General features: G+C 43.4%; 1 protein-coding gene across 2 annotated transcripts in view; it reads right to left on the bottom strand.

Moving 5' to 3' along the window:
* The window catches only part of ldlrap1b (low density lipoprotein receptor adaptor protein 1b), a 40,475-nt gene extending 15,950 nt beyond the window's left edge, over positions 1–24,525 (bottom strand). Inside the window, exons 1-4 of one of the 2 annotated variants that reach the window (XM_085766708.1) lie at positions 24,198–24,525; positions 22,249–22,259; positions 3,840–3,982; positions 1,408–1,520 (exon numbers count right to left, since the gene is read on the bottom strand). In XM_085766708.1, coding sequence (XP_085622834.1) covers positions 1,408–1,520; positions 3,840–3,982; positions 22,249–22,259; positions 24,198–24,271 — 341 coding nt within the window. In that variant the 5' untranslated portion in view covers positions 24,272–24,525. The remainder of the gene's footprint in view (positions 1–1,407; positions 1,521–3,839; positions 3,983–22,248; positions 22,260–24,197) is intronic. The other variant, XM_085766707.1, reaches the window with a different exon arrangement.
* Positions 24,526–24,564: the final 39 nt, after the last annotated feature.

Below are 24,564 nucleotides of genomic sequence, written 5' to 3' on the forward strand. Positions count from 1 at the left end.
GTTTAGTGGGGGGAGGGTGTCAGACTTTAAAGAACAATAATTTATTGCTAAATTAGTTAACTGGGAATTGATTAGCAATAAATCATTTAAGCGGATGCTAATGGATATTAATCATCTGGTTCCTGCTGTGAGAAGTCAAACATTTGCAACTTTTTGGGAACTACTGGTCAATATGAACATATATATTTGCACTTCTGGGTATTTTTCTGACATTTCATAAACCAAAACTAACTCAAGACAGCAATTATTATTAACTCATCATCAGCTGTAGCCTTAATTGTTGCTTAAAACTGTTCAGAAAATACTACAGCTGATGCTGACCAAGTGTGTTCACTGTGACCTCGGCATTTTAATGCAAAATACGCATCTTATCAGCATCATTTTATCTTTGCCTTAGACAGCGACATCTGTCATCCTGCCCGCCCCTGCCTTTCATAGACCTCAGGTTATTCAAGTTCATTCTGAAAATAAATAAATAAATAAACAGCCAAGTGAAGTACGGACTAGATTTTTAATATAGATAAATGCCGTGAGTCTGACAAATTGACTCCATCTAGCACGGCAAGAAAATGGTTATTTGATGACAAGTGATACAAAATTGAACAGGTAGAAGACTTCTCTCTGAAATAGCTAAACATCCACTGGTGACGCTGCAGAAGCAGAACTGGAATCATTTGTCCGTGATGACAACTTGTCAATTATGCCGCACTGAGATAACTTAAGAAAACTGTCACCAGTTCAGATTTTGTCCTCAATCTGCCAGTTTTAAGAAGACATTCACCTACATAACTCTATTTATCCTTGGGAAAAATGATGGAAAGTCCCATCTTGACTTGATGTGTGGACTCATAAATGTGGAATTTGAGAAAAGTGATTCAAGCTTTGCTCATAAGCTTAAGGCCAACGGAGGTCAGGCAGGCTGTGGCAGGCAAGAGAGCTCTGCAGACATTTACTAGTGAAGGGGGAGTGTGAGTGGGAGTGTGTGTGTGTGTGTGTGTGTGTGTGTGTGTGTGTGTGTGTGTGTGTGTGTGTGTGTGTGTGTGTGTGTGTGTGTGTGTCAGTAAGCCACACCTGAGGTGAAAGCTCAAGCATACAGCTGTTCCAGCGCTCTCATGAGATATTAGATTGATGAGACACGCTGCTGATGGACTGTTTGTCTCTCTCTCACACACACACACACACGGACACAAACTTTTGGAGTTGCCTTGGAGTACCACACCTCCTTAGACTCACATTCATCCAGTGATGGATGAGAACAAGAAGGATAATGACTGTTGTTTTATTGGAAGTGATAGGGACAAATTCAGGGTGGAAGCATTTCACCAATTGGAGCCGCCCAACTGAAACCAGGACACGAAATGCATGAGAAACATTAGCGATCTGCTGAGGAGCTGGAGGAGAACTGACCTGTATATGGAGATGTTTTCTATCAGCTGGCTGGAGGCACTGTCGTAAAGGATGATTCCTCGCGGGGAGACCGTTAACGTGACTTTTTGGAGTTTTTTTCCACTTGCTTTGGCCTGGAAGACAGGAGTGAGAGATTGAGAGATAAGAAAGGGAAAGAAAATCCATCCTGCTGAGTGCCGATTACGACTGAAACTGATCATTTCTAACTAGGCCAGCCAACCAAAACACACAAAGCCAGGGTTACCAGTACATCAAGTTACAAAGCAAATTTCCTGTCTGCTAGCTTTCAAATGATGCCATTAAAATATTCAGCTAAATGCTTGGAGACCTGACAGAACCACAAAAACAAACATTTGAGGAGTTGCTGGCTGGATAAGCAAAGAGTTAAACAAGTTAAACAAAAACAAACATGTGGGGATGAGACTCAAAAGATACGTTCATTAAGGAGTTATTTAAATCTTTTAAAACTATGCCATGACAGAAAAGAAAATCACTTTACACCAAGTCCTCCTACTCTACAAAACGACGTGTAAAGAGAATCTCCCACTCTGTATCCTGACTGACATCCTCTTCAGAGGCACCAAGGGCAGCCAACAGATTATGCCCAATCAGAGCCTCCGCCGCCCTCTCCATATATCACGGTGCCCCAAGTCCCACCATTTTGCCACTGCTAACTTCATTATCCACTGAGCTGCCAGATCCAATAACATTAAGCCTTTTCTATTGATGATAAAGCTTGGCCGAGGCCACACAATGAGCAACAGTGTCCAAACTAATTGCCTCCTCCTCTAAATGTCAGCTTTGGCCTCGGGGGGGAGGAGGAGGAGGAGGAGGAGGAGGTGAGGATCAGCAGCCAACCAGTCACTTCTGACCGAGGTGTCAGTCAGGTCAAAACTACTGTATGAGCTGATGACGAGAGGAAATGCAGTGGAAACCGCTGATAGTGATCACGTGGGTCCAGAGTCAATGTGAGCACTATAAGTTCATTATTATTTATAATAACTGATCTTTTATTATTTCACTTAATTTTTCATGCAGAAAATCATCTAAATGCCATTTGTATAGTTTTTCAATGAGAAAAATGTAACAGAACGGACAGCTTCAGCATTTACTGAATTCTATTTAATGTTTCAACTCGTTTACATCAGCTAGCAGCAGAAGCAGACGTCCAGCAAGGAATCATGGGAGTAAGAAATAAAATGAATACACGTAGTTATAAAATTGTTTTTGCACATGTTTTCATTCATAAAATGTCTAAAAATGAACACTATATAAGCGGATAAGGGACTACAGATGGAAAGTAGCTAGTAAGCTAAATCCGGTGCAAAGCCTCTCCTCTCATTTTGAGACTAATGTTATTTTGTACATTCTCCCTGATACAAATACACTTAAAAAAAATAAATAATTGATTAACAAATTATTTAAACAGCATGTGTATAGAATGATTCTGTCCCAAGCCTTTTTTCAACCTTGGGGTCGGGGCCCCATGTGGGGTCGCCTGGAATTCAAATAGGGTCGCCTGAAGGTCTAGTAATTGATTAAAAAAATTCTGATAAAAATACTTTTTTTTAACTAATTACAGTATTATTAAAGCAGAAGTAAGTGGTCCGGTCGTTTTCGCTAATGCTGCGTTCCAGGCAGGCTTTTGAAATCGTAAATTACAGCTTCAAGTCACAACTTACGACTTTGTGGCGTTCCAGGCAACCCACTCGTGTTTTTCCGACCTGTTTTACCGGTGAAAGTCACTATAACGGCCACTCGTAACTTCCGACCGGTGAACTCGTACCAGATCGAACTGGTACGACTTCACGGTCGGAAAAATACGAGTTTCCTTGAACGCACCATAACAGTCCTCGTCCCTACGTCGCCACATTCACGGCGTCCCTTGGCTGCACACACAGCCCTGCATGCCGTTCTCTCTCCTCATTGGATAAAAACTGTAGGATACGATAAATATTTTCTCCTCGGCTCAGAGCAGAGCAGAGGGACTGACAGACCCGTGATTCAGTCCAAACACTCTATGTAAGTGATTGCTGTCGGAAGATATAACTATTTAAGTATTATATTAACACAAATATATCACTTACTTCTGCTTTAACTAAATTATGATTAAAAAAACCACAGACAATCTTAAATAACTATATTCGATACTTTCACTTTCTCGAATATAAATCAGCATATATAAATATCTGAGCTTGCAAATCTTGATTGAGGAGTCACCAGAAATGTGTGATGTCAAAATGGGGTCATGAGACAAAAAAGGTTGGGAACCACTGCTATAAGCGGTTTCCCCTGTATCAGAGACTGTGTGTTTTTCTGAACCCTGATGCGGAGTGTGTTGACAGGATAGTTTGGGTGACCTCTGTTCAAACTATTTCAGCTATGTGTGTGTCTTCGCTGCACAGGCTGTGCACGTGCGTGGCGTCTCTCACCGTGGCCACTATCCTTTTGACGGCGGCCGCAGACAGCTCCTCTCCTTTGGGCTGCTCTACCATGGTGACCCCCAGGTATTTGAGGTGGAATACCATGCCCTCCAGCAGGGTCTCCCTCGTGTCCGTCCAGTTCTCTGGAAGCTCTGCGAAGATGAGAAGAGAGACGCGGACCAGTGAGTGACACCGCTACTGCTTTTACTGTAAGACAGGCTGAGACGTGTCAGTGAAGCGTTCCCTCAATCCACTTGTGTGATGACAGACTGAGCCGGGGTTAGAGATACAGCAGCAGCCAAACCATGTCCTCATTATGGCTGTGTGTGATTCGCTCTGTCTCCTTGCAGTATAACTAAATCAAATCCTTTTATGGGCTATATCATGACTATTTCCACAGTAACTGTAAACCTACTGCAAATTGTGATGAAAAAGCAGAAAACAAGCTTCTGGGTTTTGTTTCAAACCTAAACAGAAAGTTGGCACATCTGTTTTTTTTTGGCTGTTCAAGCTGTAATTCTGCTAAATGTGGCATGGTAAGGAGAGTGTAAAGTAGCAGTTTTCCTAAAATATTTAGTACCCAGGAATCACTGAAATACCCAGAGGGTTGAAAAAGTTTTTGAGGATTCAGAGACTCTTTCAACCATGAAAATGAAAAAGATTTTTTACTTAAATTGCAAATTGCCACCATATTTCTCATCCAGGATACACAAAAATGATTCATCTCTGCTTGTTTTGTACAAACACAGACAAATGTAAACTCTCTATTATGTATGAAAATATAAAACAACAGAAAATGGCATTTATACTAAGAAATATAGGTGATAATAAACTGGTGCTGAGAAAGGAACATGTTATTTCCAGATGCCATTTCTGTTTTGAAAACAAAGAACATTATAAATAGAGTTTAGTAGTTCTTACTGTAGTATTCCATGCTTGATTTTTTTTATTTTATTATTATCATCATCAGTGCATCTGTTTTGTACTTCTGCTGCTGTTACACTACAATTTCAATGCATTGGGAGAGAATAAAGTTTATCTTATCACATATCAGAAAATGAAGATGGCTCTGTCTACACTCCACTGTAAACCCTGTAAGTTCCTCTCACCTGTCACTTCATGCAGAACACAGGCTGCTCAAACAGAAAAGCCATAAAAACAAAATGAAAGTTAAATAAGAGGTGTCCACTGGTGATATACGGAATGACTCTGTGCGTCTAAAACAGGTTGAAGAGATAAAACCGGCCCCTCATGACGGTTTGCCAGAATTCATTCAATTCAAAGTCATTATTACAGATCACCTCCTGCAGCTTACAAGACAGTGACGCTGGTTTTGGTTCATTTCGTCAGAGGAAACGCTCAAGCCAACGTCTTTTTCTTCACGTTACGTCAGTATGAAGAGATCTGGGTGTGGCTGGTCACAGGACTGACAACACAGAGAGGGAGCAGCGAAAAGAAAAGAATCACTTGACGTGCAAACAGACGTTCTTTCCACATGACACCACATCGCCAAGAGACCCAATGTTCAACTCCAGCCGACAGCCCAAACTAGATGTCCAACATTCAACAGCTGTCAGACTGACCACACTGGAGCTGATGAAAAGGGGCCAGTTGCACAGACTGAGGGAACTATATCTCACGGTGGAAGTTAGTTCACACATGTGGACAACAAACTGCATCTTTAGTATTCAGGCCATTTGCTGGAGCCAATAAACATGCTAACTTCTCTCTCTTTGAAGCTCATAAAAACTTTATGGACTAGTTGCCACTGTGGTGATAGTGAATAGAGGCCATTTGTCTCTTCAACAACATCCCCCTCCCTCCCTCCTGGGTGGTCTTCAGGGTGAACAGTCCTGTTGTCACTGTTAGCATGTTTTTCTAGAAGGACATGTGCAGCTATGCTTTTACACCATTATACACTTACTGAAATAATTGTCACATTTAATGATCGACAATGAGCAAAATACTAATTAGCCTTAAAGCAGAAGTAAGCGGAATGTTTGTGTTAATATAAGTCTTAAATAGTTATATCTTCCGACAGCAATCACTTCTATAGAGTGTTTGGTCTGAAACACGGGTCTGTCAGTCACTCTGCTCTGCTGTAAGCCGAGGAGAAAACTTTCCTTGTATCCTACAACCTTTATCCAATGAGGAGAGAGAACGGCATAAAGGGGCGGTCCTCTCTGTGTGTGCAGCCAAGGGATGCGCCTGAATGTGGTGACGTAGGGACGAGGGCGGGGACTGCTAACTCCATCTGCTGACAAGAAGTCAGCTCGGATCGCTTACTTCTACTTTAATTTTTGATAATCGCTTAAACATGTTTCATTTTTTTAGTAGCCAAAAAGCCAGAATTTCACTGGTTGCTCCTTTTCTTACGCATGTCTGTGTGATACTACAAAGAACATCATTATATTCTGGACAACAAGTCAAAGAAAATAAATTTAAATGAGTTAACTTGAGCTCCAATACATTCTGATGTGCTCTTCCATTTAATCAATCCAGAAAATAAGAGAAGATTAATTGAGAAAACAATCGGCTGATTAATTCAAATGAAAATTGACTTATCTGATTACGCTCAAATAAGTCTTTGATTCATTTTCCCCATTACAGCTCCAGTGCTTTAATCTTCTTTAGCAGCACATGACTGTTGTGTAGTTTTGAACAGGCTCACTCTCGGCACCATAAAAACTATAGTTTGCCTCCATGTGTCAGCTGTTTCGGTCTTCACTGAGCAAATCCATTTTCTAGTTTTAAGCTTTTATGATAAATCACCAAGTTATAATGGCTGATGAGCAAATGATGGAATTATGGCATGGTACAATCATTTAAAGTATTAATTCAAGAACTAACTCAAGTATTTTTTAAAGCTTTGTGAATGCACTTATACTCTGAACACCATCACTTTGCTGCAGACACCACATCACTGAGGAAATGTAAACCATTTGAAGAAAGCAGTGGGGGTTAAACTATAACGTTCCCTCCTCTGCAGCTGAACCAGTCCGACTGTGAGTGGTTATGGAGAGGTTTTTAATGGTCTAAATGCAGCTCCAAGCAAACCTATACTGAAGTAATGGGTGAGTCTTAACAGTGCACACCCACTCTAAGGTCAAGGGCTTTGTGCTCTTAAGTGTGGTGCACAGATCAGGTGGTCCCCCTCTGCTGTTACATTAGTGGGTAAGTAAGGGTAAGTAGCACCCTTACTGTAATACAATCAGAGGCAAAGAATCACTAGCAGCCACCAATGACCTCAATCAAGTTACTGAGTGGTCCAAGTGGACTGTAAATGTCCATTATGGGGTAGTAGCCACTTAAGGCATTTGCAAAGTTACACCTGATGATGAAGATAACGCAAGCTTAACCTCAGAAGCCATGACATTTCACACCTTTTGGTGTCTGCTTGTGTTTGTATAAGCAGCTGTGACCCTTTGGTCCAGAGGTTTCCTGTGTTTACCAAAGGAAACGCTGCTGACTGATCTGCTGCAGCGCTGAATTTCAACAATCTGTCAGATGTGCTTTGAAAATGCTCTGAGTGATTCAAGGCTTAGGAGTGATGTCATTCACATAATACACACAAGTGCAGCAGCAGCGGCGGCGAGGTTGTGCTGGTCCAGCAGTGATAGCAGAGGCAGAGGCTTCACCACTTGAACTGCCCATACTAATGCTTGCACAAGGCGGTTCTCCAGGGATTACCAGCCTGTTCAGCATGACCGCAGAGCCCTAGGAATAGCCCGTCCCAAGAGACAATGGAGGAGGCTACTATAAAAGTACACTACACAATATAGATGATGGGATGTCTTTAGGCTAGCCTACTAAAAATAAATAAATAATGAGCAAAAATAAAAACAACCTCACTGTAGCAGTTTTAGTTTGCAATGAAACAACAGTCTTCTATAAAGGGGAGCTATGCAAGTCTGGTTGCTTTCCACCGTTTTGCTCCCCCTCCCCCCTTCTGGCCATGTGCATTTGTTTTCAACGAAGCCGACAAGGAGGCAATCCATGGAGCAGTGGATAACGTTATATATCATATACAATGTTACAATGTGTATATTTGTGTGGTCTTATCTGTCATAGAAAAAAAGATAGGGTATGCCCGCACACTGATAGTAACACAGTTATTTTTATTGCACACAAACGTTTCCGACCTGTCAGTCTTCTTCAGGGTCACAGGTGTGTTAATGTGGGGTCCAATTGGATGAAAGGGGGCAAGCCTGAAGGTGAAGGGCACACCCTTCAACTTAAAGGAATAGTTCACTCAAAATTCAAATTGCACTCATTATCTACTCACCCTCATGTGGACTAAGGGCTGGGAGAAGTTTCAGAGTTATCCGTGGCTTCTCTGAGTTACAGGGGGTCTCGGCATAGCAGTGCATGTCAATATAACGGTTGCAAATGGATACCAACTGTCTTCGTAACAAAAAGACACACCAAAAAACATCCAAATACCTCCATGCTGCTCGTATGTATTGTCCGTCTTGTATTGAAGCCCCGAAATGCGAAATTGTCCCGAAAAAAATTAAATAAGTCTATTTTTCAAGCTTGTTTTGTAGCGGAAGCTCCTCTTCCTGGTCCGTCCAAATGCGCCGGCATCAGTAATCGCACTGACGCAGGCGCAAATCTCGCGTGTGTCTTTTTGTTACGAAGACATTTGGTATCCATATGCAACCGTTATATTGACATGCACTGCTACGCCGAGACCCCCTGTAACTCAGAGAAGCCACGGAGGACTCTGAAACTTCTCCCAGCCCTTAGTCGACATAAAGGTGAGTAGATAATGAGTGCAATTTGAATTTTGGGTGAACTATTCTTTTAAAGTTGCCTCACTGTGTGTAAAAAGACAGTGGAAAAATTTCGACAACCATTCATAAATACAAACAATGACATCATATATTAATTGATAACCCAAATAAATCCATAATCACATAAATATAATCTTAATCTTATCTGTCATAAACAAGATATTACAGGTTACAGGGCACGTTTGTGTCGCGGTGCCACAGAGACGAGAGCTGGGAGCGACGGTTTTCGGCCAATTAATGCTATAGGTCACGACAGAGAGCCTCCATTCTCCAAGTCATTTATTTAACCATCACCATTAAACTGAAGCTGTTTAATTAAAGGAAACATGTAGCACAGTTAAGGTACAGTTCCTGCACAGCTCCTCTTTAAAACTGACCCAGTGGCAGATCAAATGAGCAACTCATGAACCACAGCTATTTTTAGACTGGTGCATATACCCTGGATGCTGCTGCTTTGTATGGAATAATAATCCATTTTCATATTGGTTACATTTGCATTCACACAACCAACCCCCCTCCCCACCACCAGAACCAGCCCCAGCCGCCCCCTCCCTCCACAGCAGCAGCAGCAGCAGCTCTGCAGCTGCGGTGCTGATTAGAGCCAACTTCAAAGGCTCCTCGGCTCCGCTGGAGCTCCGGCCGGTCAGCGAGCGCTGCTGCGGCTGGGTGACGCTGCCTGTAAATAAGCCACAGAGACCGGGCAGCCGGCCGCTGATTGTTGCTGAGTGGAATGGGATAGGATTTGTGGGGACAGGTAGAGGGCTACAGCTGCTGCCAGCAGCGGTGAACAGGGCAAGTGTGAGGGGTCTGAGTAGCCAATCATCTTCGAGGAATGGTGTGGGATATTTAATCAGTGTGGTTTATTATTTGGTCTTGTTCTGGCTCCTGCTCTACGAGTCTTTACAGGGTCAGGTGCCTGCAGCCTGAACCTCTGGAAAACTTTACACACACCTTAACGGTTCACACACTAACAGATGTTACTGGCAGATATGGCCAGAGGGCAAACTAGATGGCTCAGACCGTATACCGTATGCCAGATTTGCAAGATGTAAACAATAAACATGGCGCCTCGAGGAGGTCATCATTTATTCATTCTGAGATCAAGGCAAGAAAACATACTGCTCCACTGCTGTAGATGGTAAGTAAGGGCCAAGGCACTTAAACACAGTCTATCATGATAATGGGAAGTTATATTTCACTCTTTTACATGACGTTGATGATGAGAAACACCATCAATAAAATACTTCCCAATGTTCACCAAGACACTTGATGATTTAAACGATATCCACAGAATTTACCCTTCTAGCATTCACAACTCTACACTCGGTGACAAATCAAAAATAGTTTTACAAGTTTTTACAACTTAATAAAAAAAAGGGAAGAAAAAACTGATATATCACACTGACATAAAAACTGAGACATTTTGCTATGACACATGCTCTAGGTCCCTCCCATTCCTCTGGGTTATCTCCGAGATGTTTCTACACCTCAGCTTCAGTCCACCTGTGCAAAATTCAATCTCACAGCTGACAGCGCATATCAGTGGGGGGAAAAAATGAAAGAGACTGCAGGCAGACTGCTCATAGACAGGATTATGTCAAGACACAGATTTGAGGGAAGTTACAACAACTTCCTGCTACACTGAACGAGCCCCAAAGAGCCGTGGCCTCCATAACTCTAGAAGCGGTCACCATCCGGTCCAACTGAGTAATCAGGGGGGGAGAGAAGGGTCTTCGTGAGAGAAGGGATCAAGAACCTTATGGTCATTCTGGCTGAGCTCCAGAGCCGCTGGGTGCACATGAGAGAAACGTCAAGAAGAACAACCGTCACTGCAGCACTCGACTGAGCTGGGCTTAATGGCCTCTCCTCAATGACAGTTTGCAAAAAAAAAGATTAAATAATCACCAGCATGACGCTGAAAAAAGACTCTGGTCTGATGAAAGACTGGACAGTTTGTCAACCAGACATGGTTCTTAGAATGGGCAGTCCTGCAACGCATTTCCACGATTAAGGTTCCTATTTTTTTTATTATTATTGTTTTTATTATAGAGAGAGTTAAAGCAGAAGTAAGCGATCCGGTGGTTTTGGCTAACTTCTTGTCAGCTGATGGAGTTAGCAGTCCCCGCCCTCGTCCCTACATCACCACATTCACGCGCATCCCATGGCTGCACACACAGAGAGGACCGCCCCTTTATGCCGTTCTCTCTCCTCATTGGATAAGGCTGGTAGGATACAAGGAAAGTTTTCTCCTCGGTTTACAGCAGAGCAGAGTGACTGACAGACCTGTGTTTCAGACCAAACATCTATATAAGTGATTTCTGTCGGAAGATATAACTATTTAAGACTGATATTAACACAAACATTCCGCTTACTTTTGCTTTAATGCTGCACTCGAACCCCCTCACTCTTCAAAAGAGAGAAAGCTGAAAGTCTCAAGTTCTTCTTAATTAAGCCATTCTGATTAATTCAACCAACACATTCGATGTGTAATTTGTGAAGTGACAACAGCTCATGTAGCAGTAGGCCTGAGCCATACTCATAACCTTGACAGAAAAAAAAAAATCCTTTCCCCTGCCACTCAGTGAAGCGTGATCAGGCTGAAATCACAGTGTGTCAGTGTAAAGTCCACTCTGCCAGTCAGATGGAAACGTTCTCCCATCCGCTCTGTCTTCTCCTGCGTCGTACAAGTCTCAACACCACACCAGTAAAGACTCAGACAGCTGGAAGAGCAGAGGGGCAAAAGGATATACATGCAGCTATACTTCCCCACTCTGCAGTTCACCTCATCAGACCTGCAGTATAAGTCTATACAGACATTTAAAAGCTGTACATCACTGTCAACTGAGAAGACTGTAAAGAACAGACAAAGGTTTATGGTACAGAACATCAGACTCCTCAATTGTTTCCGTAAGTGGATGTGATAACAGGTCGTTAAAGCAATGAGCTCTCTGCACCAAGAATCTGTCTGACGGCATTGTGCACAGCACGAGACTGTCACAATGTGTTACACATTTCAACTTCCTCAACTCTGTGGTATTTCAAGCATTTTTGAAAGCATTTCAAAGAAGTCTACACATTAATTAAAAGGAGAATAAGGATAAGACTGGTGCTATCAGGCCACCTTTCCATCTACTCTGTTTGACTTTTCTCTAATATGGAGAGGGACAGTAGTTGCTGTAGAGTTACTACAGGCTATGTCCAGTATTTGCAGAATTGAAGCAGGTTATTGGAGCTGTGGGGTTCAGTGAACCTGCACAGACTCAGACCGTCTCTGTTGTCACTGAGCTCTGAGTGTCGGGCTACGCTGCAGTCGTCCGCCCACAGTGCAGCCTGGTGTTAACGTGAATGTTGTGGAGTAGTGGAGATGTCTTCACCTATAAGTTTAAGATCTGACCATTTAAGTCCGTGCATAAGCCGGGTCTTTACATGGAGTTTTAATGAAGCTAAAAGCACAGAGGCAGTTAGGCCCTTTTGATGCAACAAGAGATCTGGAGAGGCAAGACAGCACAGAGGTCTCAGGGAATTAAAATCAAAGGGATTTGAGGGCTGAGCCTGTGCAGCAAGAGAGCATTAGAAAGCTGGTGGATGAGGTGGTGGTGCTGGGTATTTGGTCAAAGCCAGCACACAGGAAATGAAGCACGGAATTTGGACAAGAAAGGGTCAGAGAAGATCACTATCGCTGTCCTTGTCAACAGCCAGCGACAGTGACAGGGCTGCAATAACAATTATTTTCATTATCTATTAATATATCTGTGGATTATTATTTAAACGATTAGCCTAATCAATTAGTTGTTCAAATAAAATTAAAAAAAATGTCAATCGGAGTTTTCCAAACCACAAGATGACGTCCTCAAATCTCTTGTTTTGTCCACAAACCAAAGAGATACTCAGTTTATTGTCATAAAAGGAACAAAGAAACCAGAAATATTCGCATTTAAGAAGCTGGAATCAGAGAATTTGGACCTTCCTTCTTAAAAAATTACTCACACCAATTATTCAATTATCAAAATAGTTGACGATTCATTTTATAATCGCTTATTGTGCAATTAATCGATTAATTGTTGACAGACAACAGACAGATAAGAGAGGAAGGGACAGCAACAAGATACAGACAGAGAGGCAGCCAGGGATTCATAAATGAAATACAAGCTGATAAAAACAGAAAAATGGAAGTTGAGGTAATCATGAAATAGAGGCGAGTATCAAAGAAAAATATGCAAATGATGGCGACGAGTCAAATTTGTCACCATAAAATTCACACACACAAACCCAAAACACTACAAATGTAATGGGCAATTAAATGCAACAGTTTAATCACCATGAAAACAGGAGGAGCACGGTGCTGTGCTGTGAGTGCCGGCTAAATAATGTAGTGGAGGTGGTGATATGCATGCAGTGATACAGGGATTTAAAAAAAAAAGCAAATCACCATAGTGCCGTCCTGACAACACGGTTGTTTTATCACTGTGATCTAGAGCTTGCCTCCAGCCGACATTAATCGTGTTCCTCTGCTTGAAAATGGATGAAAATGCTTCTCTAAAAACAAGATAGGACCGTCCAGCGCTTTAGGACAGACAAGAGATGGATTAAAAATGAAAATGCTCGGCCGGTGACACATCTCTCAAATGAAAAACAACTTTAAAAAGGTGACAAAAGTTGAGTGGGCGACCAAACTCTGGTGTGACCGAGTCAGTCAGCTGTGACTTCAGCGTCTCATGAAACTGCGGAAGTTGACGCATTTAGCCGAGAAAATCTTTTTACATCCTTTCTGTTGACATGAGTTTACGAGTCGCACTGGATTATGTCAGCCAAGTTGAGGACATGAGTAAACCAGTGCAGTGAGATATTCAAGACAAACTGTCATAAATGATTATTTTGAGTTTCTCAGGAAGCTGAGGGGGAGGAGGGGGTCGGGCAGCAAAGTGGCCGTGCTTGGTTTAACACACAAACACAAATCAAGACTTTCGGGTCAACAGTCAAAAGCCCCGCTGCCACTCCACAGCTCCAGCAGGCTCCACGAGTCCAGCCTGCTGCATCAACACTTTCCCCTTTGTGTTAATGTGAATGGAGCGTGTGAGCGCTGAGAGCTGTCCGCGTGGTGTCGCATCGGCTTCAGTCAGCGAGCCAGAGGAGGGAGTCCCGGTGCATTCATCTGAGCCCTCTGGATGTCTAACTGTGAATGACTCATTGTTTTGTGGTCGGGCTGTGGACACAGTCCTGCCCACCTGCATACCATCTCCTGACAAAACAAAAGAAATGGAAATGAATATAATCTTGGTTCTCCGCTGGGCCGGCTGTTGTTCTAAAACACATTTCTGACCTCATGGTGAAACAAGCGCTGATGCCTGGCTGGGAAATAACAGGGTCTGACTTCTTGTTTTTGGGTGGAGGAGTGCGTCACCTTGGGACGTTGGGAAAGGCTGTGTTGTGTGGCTGACTGTCATGTGGTGCTTTCAGAGGATCAGTGTTTAACTGTGGACAGAGGTTACACTATCAGCTCTACAGCCAGAGACGCTCCGTGTGACCATCTGCAAGTCTTAGTCATTTCCCAGTCCAAACAAATGAGTGTCGGAGGAAATAGGTTGGCTACATTCTTTATGTCTGTTATTGTTACTAGATCCAATAAAAAAAAGACCAGAACCAACTGTGGGATCCTGTCTTATAATGTTTTCCAATTTCTCCACCCTATCTGTGAGTCTTGGTCCCCAATGCAATTTATGTCATTTTGCAAACATGCAAGGAGTGTATTTGTTAAAGGGATGGTTCAACATTTTGGCTAATTGGCTAATTGGCCCATTGCCATAATCCCTATAGTCGTAGCAGTAGGTTCGTTACCTTTATTTGTCGGTGCAAGCTATTTTTAGAACGGCGGAGCAGAGCCGCGAGCTGCTCAGAGCTATATTCACCACGCTCTGAGATAATAATGGAATGTTACGAGACAAGAGTTGTATTCGAGGTAAATTCATGCAAAAACGCTAAAGCCCACTCCTGTTGGGGGCAGTTTTTCGGAAGGCAGTCTCTGCATTTGCCTCGAAAACAACTCCAGCTCGTAACGTTCCGTTATTATCTCATAGCGTGGTGAATGTGCAGGTCACAACTTGTCCACCAAAGCGTTTTGGAGTTGTTGGATTGTGTATTTGATGAGTTTGATGAGGGAAACCAAAAATTCCCATTAGCCTCTCCGTAGCCTAGCTCTGAGCAGCTCACGGCTCTGCTCCGCCGTTCTAAAAATAGCTTGCACCGACACTTATTAAAGGTAACAAACCTACTTCTAAAACTATTGGGATTATGGCAATGGGCCAATTTGCCCAAATATTGAACTATCCCTTTAAATTGATACACATTTCTGGTGGGACTGTCCAGCAGCAGGACGGTGCGTTCAGGATCTCTTCAAAATAAACCATTGTCCATTTTCATCACATTGAAAGAATGTGTCACCCTGTACATAGATGTGTTGAAATAATTGAACAGCTTCATGCAGCAGTGGAGATCTACAACACAGAGGAATAAGCTACCAAGCTTTGGGTTACACAGACAATCCTTTGTGCTATCAACTCAACACTGGGTTTTGTTTCTGACAATTAGAGAATATAGAGTAACACTAAAAACAAATAAGCCAAACCACAAACAACCTTTGAGGACAAGGTGAGTTTCTGAAAGATCAATAGTGTCTTGTTACTATGATATAGAACAAACTGCAACCAATGAGGAAAGCTACATTTTGCTCATGTAACTTCAGCTATTCACAGGCCTCGGGTGACCTTCGCCTGTGATGTGATGACCTCCTCTTATCTCACCACGACAAGACAAGCGCAAGAAGAAAAAAAAAAGAAAAACAAGCTATTCCAGCATTATTAGATTCCAATCCGGACACTTTGGGCTAATTTAGAAACGGCTGACTCAGATGAGAGAAGATGCCTGGAGGGGTACACACACACACACACACACACACACACACACACACACACAGAGACACTGCACTAGGCTTGCAAAGAAAAAGCACTGGACAAACTCTCACTACGCCTCAAAAAAGTTCAACCCTACATTTCTATTGAAAACTATTAACTGTGCATGGTCCCCTGTTGTGTACTGTATACGTAAGATTATATATTCTGTTCAGGCCGTGCACCACAGACACAACAGACGCTTCTATTGTGGGGAAAAAAGGATGAGATGGAGAATTGTTAAGAATAGAAAGACTGAGTGTTTAGTCAAAGGGCGGGGGAAAAAAGTGTGTTAGTGCGTGTTAGTACACATGGGGTGATTGTCACCGTCTGTCCCTGCCTGGCGCAGACTGATCCACTACCATTGTTCCCCCCTCTTAACTGCAGGAAACGCAGGAAATGTTTTACATATCATCCGTAAGCCAGGTCAAAGTCCCTCTGCGTGACATGCACAAATAACGCCATTAGACAAAAATGACCCGAGACATAAACTACAGGCCGGTTCACTAAAGGAGCAATCGATAGGAAGTAAGTAAGATGAACAGTCAGTGAGGTTCCTTTATGCCCAGCAGCTTGTGACCTCTTTTGTCTTTGTCCTTGGGCACCAGGATGCGTCTCTGGTTTCGTCTTTTCTATCAGGCGCATGATATTCTTGAATATCTCCGTTGGAGCAGTTTCAGAGATACCGACGAGGTTTGTGACTGCGCGGCTATCAGTATTCAATTTGATGGCCGTTCAAAACAAAACTAGTTCCAGTCGGGTGAAGGAAAAAAGGATTTACTGAAGATAAGAGTCTTATAGTCATAGTAACGACATCCTAACATTGTGACACGTGTCTTTCAGTGTTGGCTAAATCCACTCAAAGAAGGAAAGTGAGGAGAGGGAGAGATAGAGAGAAAGAGAGGGAGAGAGGGGGGAATGAGTGGTCATGCCAGTCAGGGATTACAGCTGATGACCAGCTGAGTCCAGAATGTACTCTCAACAAGAATCAGGGTTATGAAACTGATCCCTAAGCAGCCTTGTGCACAGCAGCTACACTGAGCAGGAGGAGCTGGACTCTGTTCAGATAACACACACAAATAAGGATGCCATATGTTCACATCGATGAACATGCGCATATTTACAACTAGATATTTATAGAAGAGCAGCAAAGAATAGCTGATTAATCATTCTGCTGAGCTGATTATCTAAATTGTTTTGGTGATCAATCAGTTGATACAGACGAAACAAGGTGAGCTGAGCTCACAGGACTGAATCCCTGGATCAGATCTGTGGTAAATCCATAAACAGCAAAAACACCACCAGCGTTATGTGCATCTTATTTATTGACATAAAAATAATATGCGATTAATACGTTTTCTTAGCAGAGTTGACAAACTGACTGGAAACTGATCCCAGTCTCTTACATGTGATGTTAATGTTCTGATTTATTTTTGTCAAGATTGTTAGTAAGCTGAATATTTCGGGAGCTTCCCGCTATCGATCAAACAACTGTGATGATTATGACACACGACCTGATAGTGCTAACCTTGGGGTCAGGACCCCACATGGGGTCACTTGGAATTCTAATGGGGTCGCCTGAAATGTCTAGTAATTGATACAAAAAAATACTGATAAATATATTTTTTAAACTATTATTATTAGAATTATTATTCTTTTTAAAAGTATGATTAAAAACACCACACACAATCTTAAAGCAGATATCATCGGCACGGCCGTTTCGGCTAATGCTGTGTTCAAGGCAGGCTTTTGAAACCGTAAGTTACAGCTTCAAGTCACAACTACGACTTGGTAGCGTTCCAGGTAACCCGTAGCTCGTGTTTTTACCGTCCTGTTGTCTGTGAAAGTTCCCTATAACGGCCACTCGTAACTTCCGACCCGTGAACTCGTACCAGATCGAACTGGTATGACTTCACAGGAAGGAAAAACACAAAGTACGAGTTTCCTTGAACGCACCATGAGTTAGCAGCCCCCGCCCTTGTCAGGCATCAATTGGTCCTCGTGCTACGTCACCACATTCACGCGCATCCCTTGGCTGCACACACAGCCCTTCATGCCGTTCTCTCCCCTCATTGGATAACACTTGTATCCCACAAGGAAAATTTTCTCCTCGGGTTACAGCAGAGCAGAGTGACGGAGAGACTCGTGTTTAGGCTGAAATACTTCATGTAAGTGATTGCTGACGGAAAATAGGACTATTTAGGACTTATATTAACAAAAAACATTCCACTGATATCTGCTTTAAACAACTGTATTCTATACTTTCACTTTCTTGTATATAAATCGAGGTCAAATAAGATGCAGCATACAAAAAAAGGTTGGGAACCACTGTGATAGTGAGTCCATGTGAATCTAGTCAGCTATTAGACAAACTGTCACTAGACCAAACACCATGACCTGCAGCAACCCCTACCAGGTCCTGCTTAAATGAATTTAAGTAAGAGGATACAGCATACAATGAAGAATAAACCTGTTGTTTGCTTTGACTATTTGAATCTTTGCTTTAGTCACGTATGGCCCCGGGGTTTCTCTTGTACAACCAGTCGGTGTTTGACAATCAGGACCACAGATTTGCGCAATGTGTCCTTTTGATTTTGGAAGTGTACACCTCAGCTGTTTTGCAAGCCTCTTCTCTGCATCCCTGCTCTGCTATACCAAAGTTTTGATCCTCAGAGGCATGTTGCAGGCTACAGGTTGTTGTCTTGGCAGCCGCTGCAGCCCAGACACACAGGTAGCGGAGGAAAAGAGAGGGCAATGAGAGGTGAAGGAATCTTCCATTAATGAAAATAATCCCCCTTTGCAAATCCAGGGACTTTATAGACAAGATGAATTTACTGGAAAGGGTGTGTCGTGTGAGGCTTCATAAGGTTTCATTAATATTGGCAAGAGACAATGGGGATTTTCTCCAAGCTGTAGCTCTGGGGATGTTGGAAACTTAGAATAAAAAAAAAAAAGACACAAGTTTTTGAACAAGCATAAAACTAGCAAGTCGTACCTGAATTACATGCTCAGCACAATGAGAGGAGGGGAAGGAATTTCATTTGCAGTAACTGGTCAAACACCCCAAAGACTTCAGACCCACAACCCTCACAGCCTGACCGACAAGTCAAGTGGAAATGAGGCTATTCCTGTTGTAGGTGCCCAGTGGTTCCTGCTAGGCCTTTAGGAGCTATAGAGTGATGCTTTTGTCATGCCTGCAGTAGCATCTAGTGACACTGTAGCTCAGAGCAGATTATAAAGGGAAGGAACTGTGACTTCTGGGAACAGAGAGACCAACAACGTAACTGAGATGTCTGTCTAAATATACTTAATTGGGATTTGTAGGCTTTAATCTCGCTGTTCGAGTCTCAGATGGTATTATATTTAGACACCAAGATCTCCTAATGACAATGAGGCTAAAGAACTGTGAACTACCACACTGACCACCATATGTCTAGACATATGGCTCAAGGGGATTACATCAATTATTTCTTACCAGGAAGGTGGACTGGTTAACCACCACTGTGCTTAACGTGCACACCTCTCTACTGGTTTCACAGTACGGCTCAGGCTTTCAATCTGCACTGTGAAAAAAGTGGGGCAAATTAAAAAGACTCTATTTCCTTGAATAAGGAATGAAACAAAGGAATCTTCTATTCACACAGACAGAGAAACAGTGTTTACTCAGAAATAACAACACATGGGAATAGATGTACGTTCTTCTAATCATGGATAACCAAATAGAATATACTAGAATATACTAGAATAAATAACAGATGCAAAAAAAAGAAAAAAGAATCAGCTCTTGCTTCCCAAATTTATCAAACTGCAGTTCAGAGCCCTGTGGAGCCTGTGCCAGTTACTGGTTCAAAAACAATAATTATGATGTTTTAGGTGTCACGTTACCCTGCTGTGTCAGCTGAAACAAGAGAAAAGTCAAACATCCATTTCGCCTGGGGATTAAAAATTGTCCTCGTGGAGAAACGGTGACAAAGCATGATTGTGCAGCCGTACTCCACACACACCGGCACGTGACTCCACGCACTGGGAAGCAGCTTACAGATACAGGAGATCTAACAGGGCTGTAAATCAGCAGGGACTTTACAACTCCATAAAGAAAATCCTGCACAACGCAATCTCCATTACGGCATGGTAGCCTTATTTGGATGACTTTGTGCAGGGGACGCAACACTGACCGGCCAGAGGTTCAGGAGAGGACACAGTGCACAAAGCTTTTGTCGAGTTAAGACCTGTTATCTAGGTTCTGTAGCGTTAGTTACAACATGTAAATTCAAGCTACAGGTGTAAACTTCTGTCATCACACTGATGCTATCTGAATAATGCACAAAATGCAAATTAGTCAGATCTCTGGTGCTCGCAACCACAATATTGGCTCACACATCTACAGTGTCAGATATGATGCAGTCCAAGTGGTTTTGGGATCACACACTCTCCCCATTAGCCATCTGTACGGGTCCACTGACATCCTGGTAAGTAGTCGTTTCAATATTGACGAGTCCACAGAAGACAGCTCCTTGACCGGGAACGTAGGAGGGAGCCGTCTCTCTTCAATGCAGACCGGGATTTTCTACCGCCCACACTTTTCCAAATTGGTAAAGAAAAAAAAACCAGGGCTTTCATGACCTACAAAGATTGTTGATATAACATACCATTTTACCCCTCTGTAAAACGGCAACTATTTGGATGTAATGAGAGGGCAGTGCAGAGAGACACATTCTGTCTGCTCAGCACACGGCCAAAAAAGCAACTGAGCTGTTCAAAACCGTGCAGGAAATGACAGAGCAGACACATTCTTGCCCGTGCAAAAGGAACAAGACTGCAAATGCGAGGGCATGCAGGGCAAAGGCAGGCGCTAATGTCAGCCTGCTTTAAATGTTGATGTGTGCACTGATCACTCAAGGGATACGAGCGGTTTTATGCAAAGGATACTGGGACCTGTTACGATGCATCAGTGACAGTGGGAGATGAAGGAATGCAATGCTTAGATGCCAAAAGAGTGAATAAGCCACTTGGACAAGGCCAAGCCCATCACAAAATCCTACTTAAGACTACTTTGCCTCATATTATGAAACCGAGAAAATAGCTCTTCTGATACAAAACAAGGTGGAGCACACACATTTTTCATTAAGTGCTCTACTTTTTTTTTAAATCCACATAGCTACATAAAATTGTAAAAGAAGCACACCGGCACAACAAGACCAAACAAGTTGCTGTTTGTGCTTAACACAGCGGTTCTCTGGTGTCTACTGCCCTATAGTGAAGCATATGATTACATCAACTCATTCAAAATAAGAGAGAAACTGTTCATCACAGAAACCTCCTATAATGTAGGTAAAGAAATGACATAACAGCTGACTGATAAGATCTACTAGTCTCTGTGGAAGAGTTTGTTTTTTTACTCTTTGTATTGCCTCAGACTGAATGCAGAGTATAGCAAAGTTCAACATCACGATTGTTTGTATGTCCTCTGTGACTGTGGCCACTGTCTGATGCAAAAGGACCGTGCTTGTGCACCCCCCTTAGAAAAAAAAAAGAGAGAGGAGAGGACCCGAAACAAAGCATCGCTTGCACTGTCTGGCACGTGTGACATCTTGTTGCCAACTGCTCTATTGTCTATGGCTATGCAATAAAAAAATAAAGGGGGGGGGGGGGGTTGGTCATGGAGGCACGGGACATCCCCCCTTTGTGTAAGGAAACATAAAGGGTCTCTGCAGCTGAGGCAATGCTAGCACCGTCAGTGTGATGCTGCTGCTCCGCACTACGTTACACACTAGAGAAATGAAGTCGAGCATCATGTGGAAATCCCATGTAAAACCCGAGCTGGTGCTAATTATTGAACAACCCCCCCCCCTCCGCGGATCTGAGCCACCTGGCTGAACCGGAGACCCCAGTGAAGGTTTACAGACTCCGCTACCACTCCTTCTCTACGCTGCCTCTCATCTGTGTTTCACATGGTGTATCGCCTAGCAACAGTGCGTTGCTAGGATTGTACAGCTTCGCCAGGAAGACGACCACTCATCTCCTCCTCACGTCCCCCTCACTCCCCGTGTCTCCCCTTGTTTTTATACCTCCATTGGTCCAAAGAGACAGTGTCCCCCCCGCTGCCCACTACTCAGCCTCTTGCTGGACATTTCACACACAGCCGTGTCAGTCAGCTGGCTGAGTGACGTGGCAGACTTACAACCACAGTCTCAAACTTTTGTCGTGACTTGCGTCCACTGTTGGCCCCAGGTGACACCGGGTAACACCACGGGAGCGCCTCGGTGTTGGACTCGCTGCTCCGTGGACAACATGCCTCAGCGGGAGTCGGTTTACAGCTGCGGGTCGCTGCTGTCACTTTGAGCGTCAAGTTCAATTGACAAACAATACGTTTCCTACTTTTAATCCCTGCTCAAATGCTGAGCTCTGTGCTACGCGTGTTGTTTTCCGAGTTTCTGTGTCTACCTATCTACCACCCCCCTCACCCCTTCGCTCCCTCCCTCCCCCGCTCTGACAGCTGTGTTGTCCCCGGCAGCTGGAGCTCAGCTCGCCTCCACACACCAGGCGAGTTGTAAAGTGCCGCTAAGTAAACGCCGGTTGTAAATGTTAGCTACTTGTCGACGCTAGCTCGGTTTAGCCACCCAAAATTAGCAGCAGCTAACGCCTTCGCGGTGATGTGCCGAACAAGTGAATACTTACTTTTATGCCTGCCCGTGTTGTGGCCCTACTGGTTCCTAATTTAACTGGTTACGGTGCTGAACAGCTGCAGATGTTTTGCGCTCCCTCAGCAGATTCGTCACAAATTCACAAACATACACAAATTACCAGCGAGTTTCAAGCCACAATTCACATCTACCGCGGCGAATATGCTGCTGTGAGTGAGCACTAACAGTTACGTACCAGCCACATGGGAAAAAAAAATAAAGTGGAGAAAAAATAATCCTCACATATTTGCGTGGGTCGGGACTCGATCTCGCTTCAGCAAAACCAATTACACCACTAACCACCTGTCTACCTCTGTGAGCCACTCAAGCTCACAGGTGCCTGCCGCTTCACTGCATATCAGTCAATTACGTCACTACAGGTAACGTTTTGACTCGAGCTGATCTCAAACAACAGGTTACCATCGGTTTGCCTTTGAAATACACGGACAATGCCTCGGTGTTTATTGTTCTCTTTCCTCCAGTCTAATCAACATATTCAGCGCTACACTTCTCTCCGCACAACACTACACACTATGACAAAGCCTGTCGTGTTGAGAAAGTGATGAACTAGCTCGGAAATACTGTCAAAATACGCTCAACAATATGTAAACAAAAGCGAAACACTTGAGCCACTGCATGTGTACATGGGTGAAAAACGTACGACTTGCATTTAATCACATATTGTATTGCGAATGTTTTGTGTACTTACATTTCTTTACACTTCTCTACAGATCTTATTAAACGCAAAGCGTATTTATTGGCGTGCATTAAAAGAAATGTCCATTTAAAGTCGCTGTGGTTCGAGGAAGAGAGGTGAAGTTAGCTCTGAGTCTAGCTGTTTCTGGCTGCGGTTAATATGATGCGTTCAAGGGACCAGGGCAGCGTCGGACGTGAGTCGATTGTTTGAAATGTGTTTATAGAATGGTCTGATGCTTTAGATTTCGTGTGCCGACATATTTTATCATTGCCCTTTGTAAAGGTATACATTTTAATTAAAACTAGTTTGACATTCACAGAAAAAACTGACGAACTAAACAGTTTTGGTTCCATGGCGATCTAAATGGCCGACGTCCGACGCTGCCCTGTTCCCTTGAACGCATCATAGTCACAGGCAGATCGAAACAGGTAGACTCAGGTAACATCTCTTCCGCGAACCACGGCGACTTGAAGTGAACATTTCTTTTAATGCACGCCAATAAATACGTTGTGCGTTTAATAAGATCTGTAGAGAAGTGTAAAGAAATGTAAGTACACAAAACATTCGCAATACAGTAATGCGATTAAATGCAAGTCGTACTTTTCAACCATGTACACATGCAGTGGCTCAAGTGTTTCGATTTTGTTTACATATTGTTGAGCGTATTTTGACAGTATTTCCGAGCTAGTTCATCACTTTCTCAACACGACAGGCTTTGTCATAGTGTGTAGTGTTGTGCGGAGAGAAGTGTAGCGCTGAATATGTTGATTAGACTGGAGGAAAGAGAACAATAAACACCGAGGCATTGTCCGTGTATTTCAAAGGCAAACCGATGGTAAGCAGTTGTTTGAGATCAGCTCGAGTCAAAACGTTACCTGTAGTGACGTAATTGACTGATATCCAGTGAAGCGGCGGGCACCTGTAAGCTTGAGTGGCTCACAGAGGTAGACAGGTGGTTAGTGGTGTAATTGGTTTTGCTGAAGCGAGATCGAGTCCCGACCCACGCAAATATGTGAAGATTATTTTTTCTCCACTTTATTTTTTTTTCCATGTGGCTGGTACGTAACTGTTAGTGCTCACTCACAGCAGCATATTCGCCGCGGTAGATGTGAATTGTGGCTTGAAACTCGCTGGTAATATGTTGTGTATGTTTGTGAATTTGTGACGAATCTGCTGAGGGAGCGCAAAACATCTGCAGCTGTTCAGCACCGTAACCAGTTAAATTAGGAACCAGTAGGGCCACAACACCCGCACCCCACGACTGTTTGGCGATGCTGGGACTCCTTATAATTGCCCTTCCAGCGGATTTCAAAGCGTCCATATTGTAATCCAAAAAGTGGGGCAAAGAGCCCGACGAGCGCCTCTCCGTCTCTGTCGAAACACTTCGCTCGGTTTAAATCAGCCCTCTCTCCCGTCCAAACTTTGTTTCACCGTCTTTTTTTCCTCCCCTCTCCACGGTTAGCTTTCAGTCGATGGTAGATTATCATGTTGCTCGTCCCCCTGGGCGGTGTCATGTATGTAAATGAACCGGATAACGCGCCTGACGCCGCTTGTGGAATCACGCGAGTGAGCTTGTTGCAGCGGCGGCGCTGCCACTCCGGGCGGGTGCTGCTC

The sequence above is a fragment of the Trachurus japonicus genome, chromosome 22, assembly GCF_045865225.1.
Source record: "Trachurus japonicus isolate A0001 chromosome 22, Traja_1.0".
Classification (NCBI taxonomy): Eukaryota; Metazoa; Chordata; class Actinopteri; order Carangiformes; family Carangidae; genus Trachurus; species Trachurus japonicus.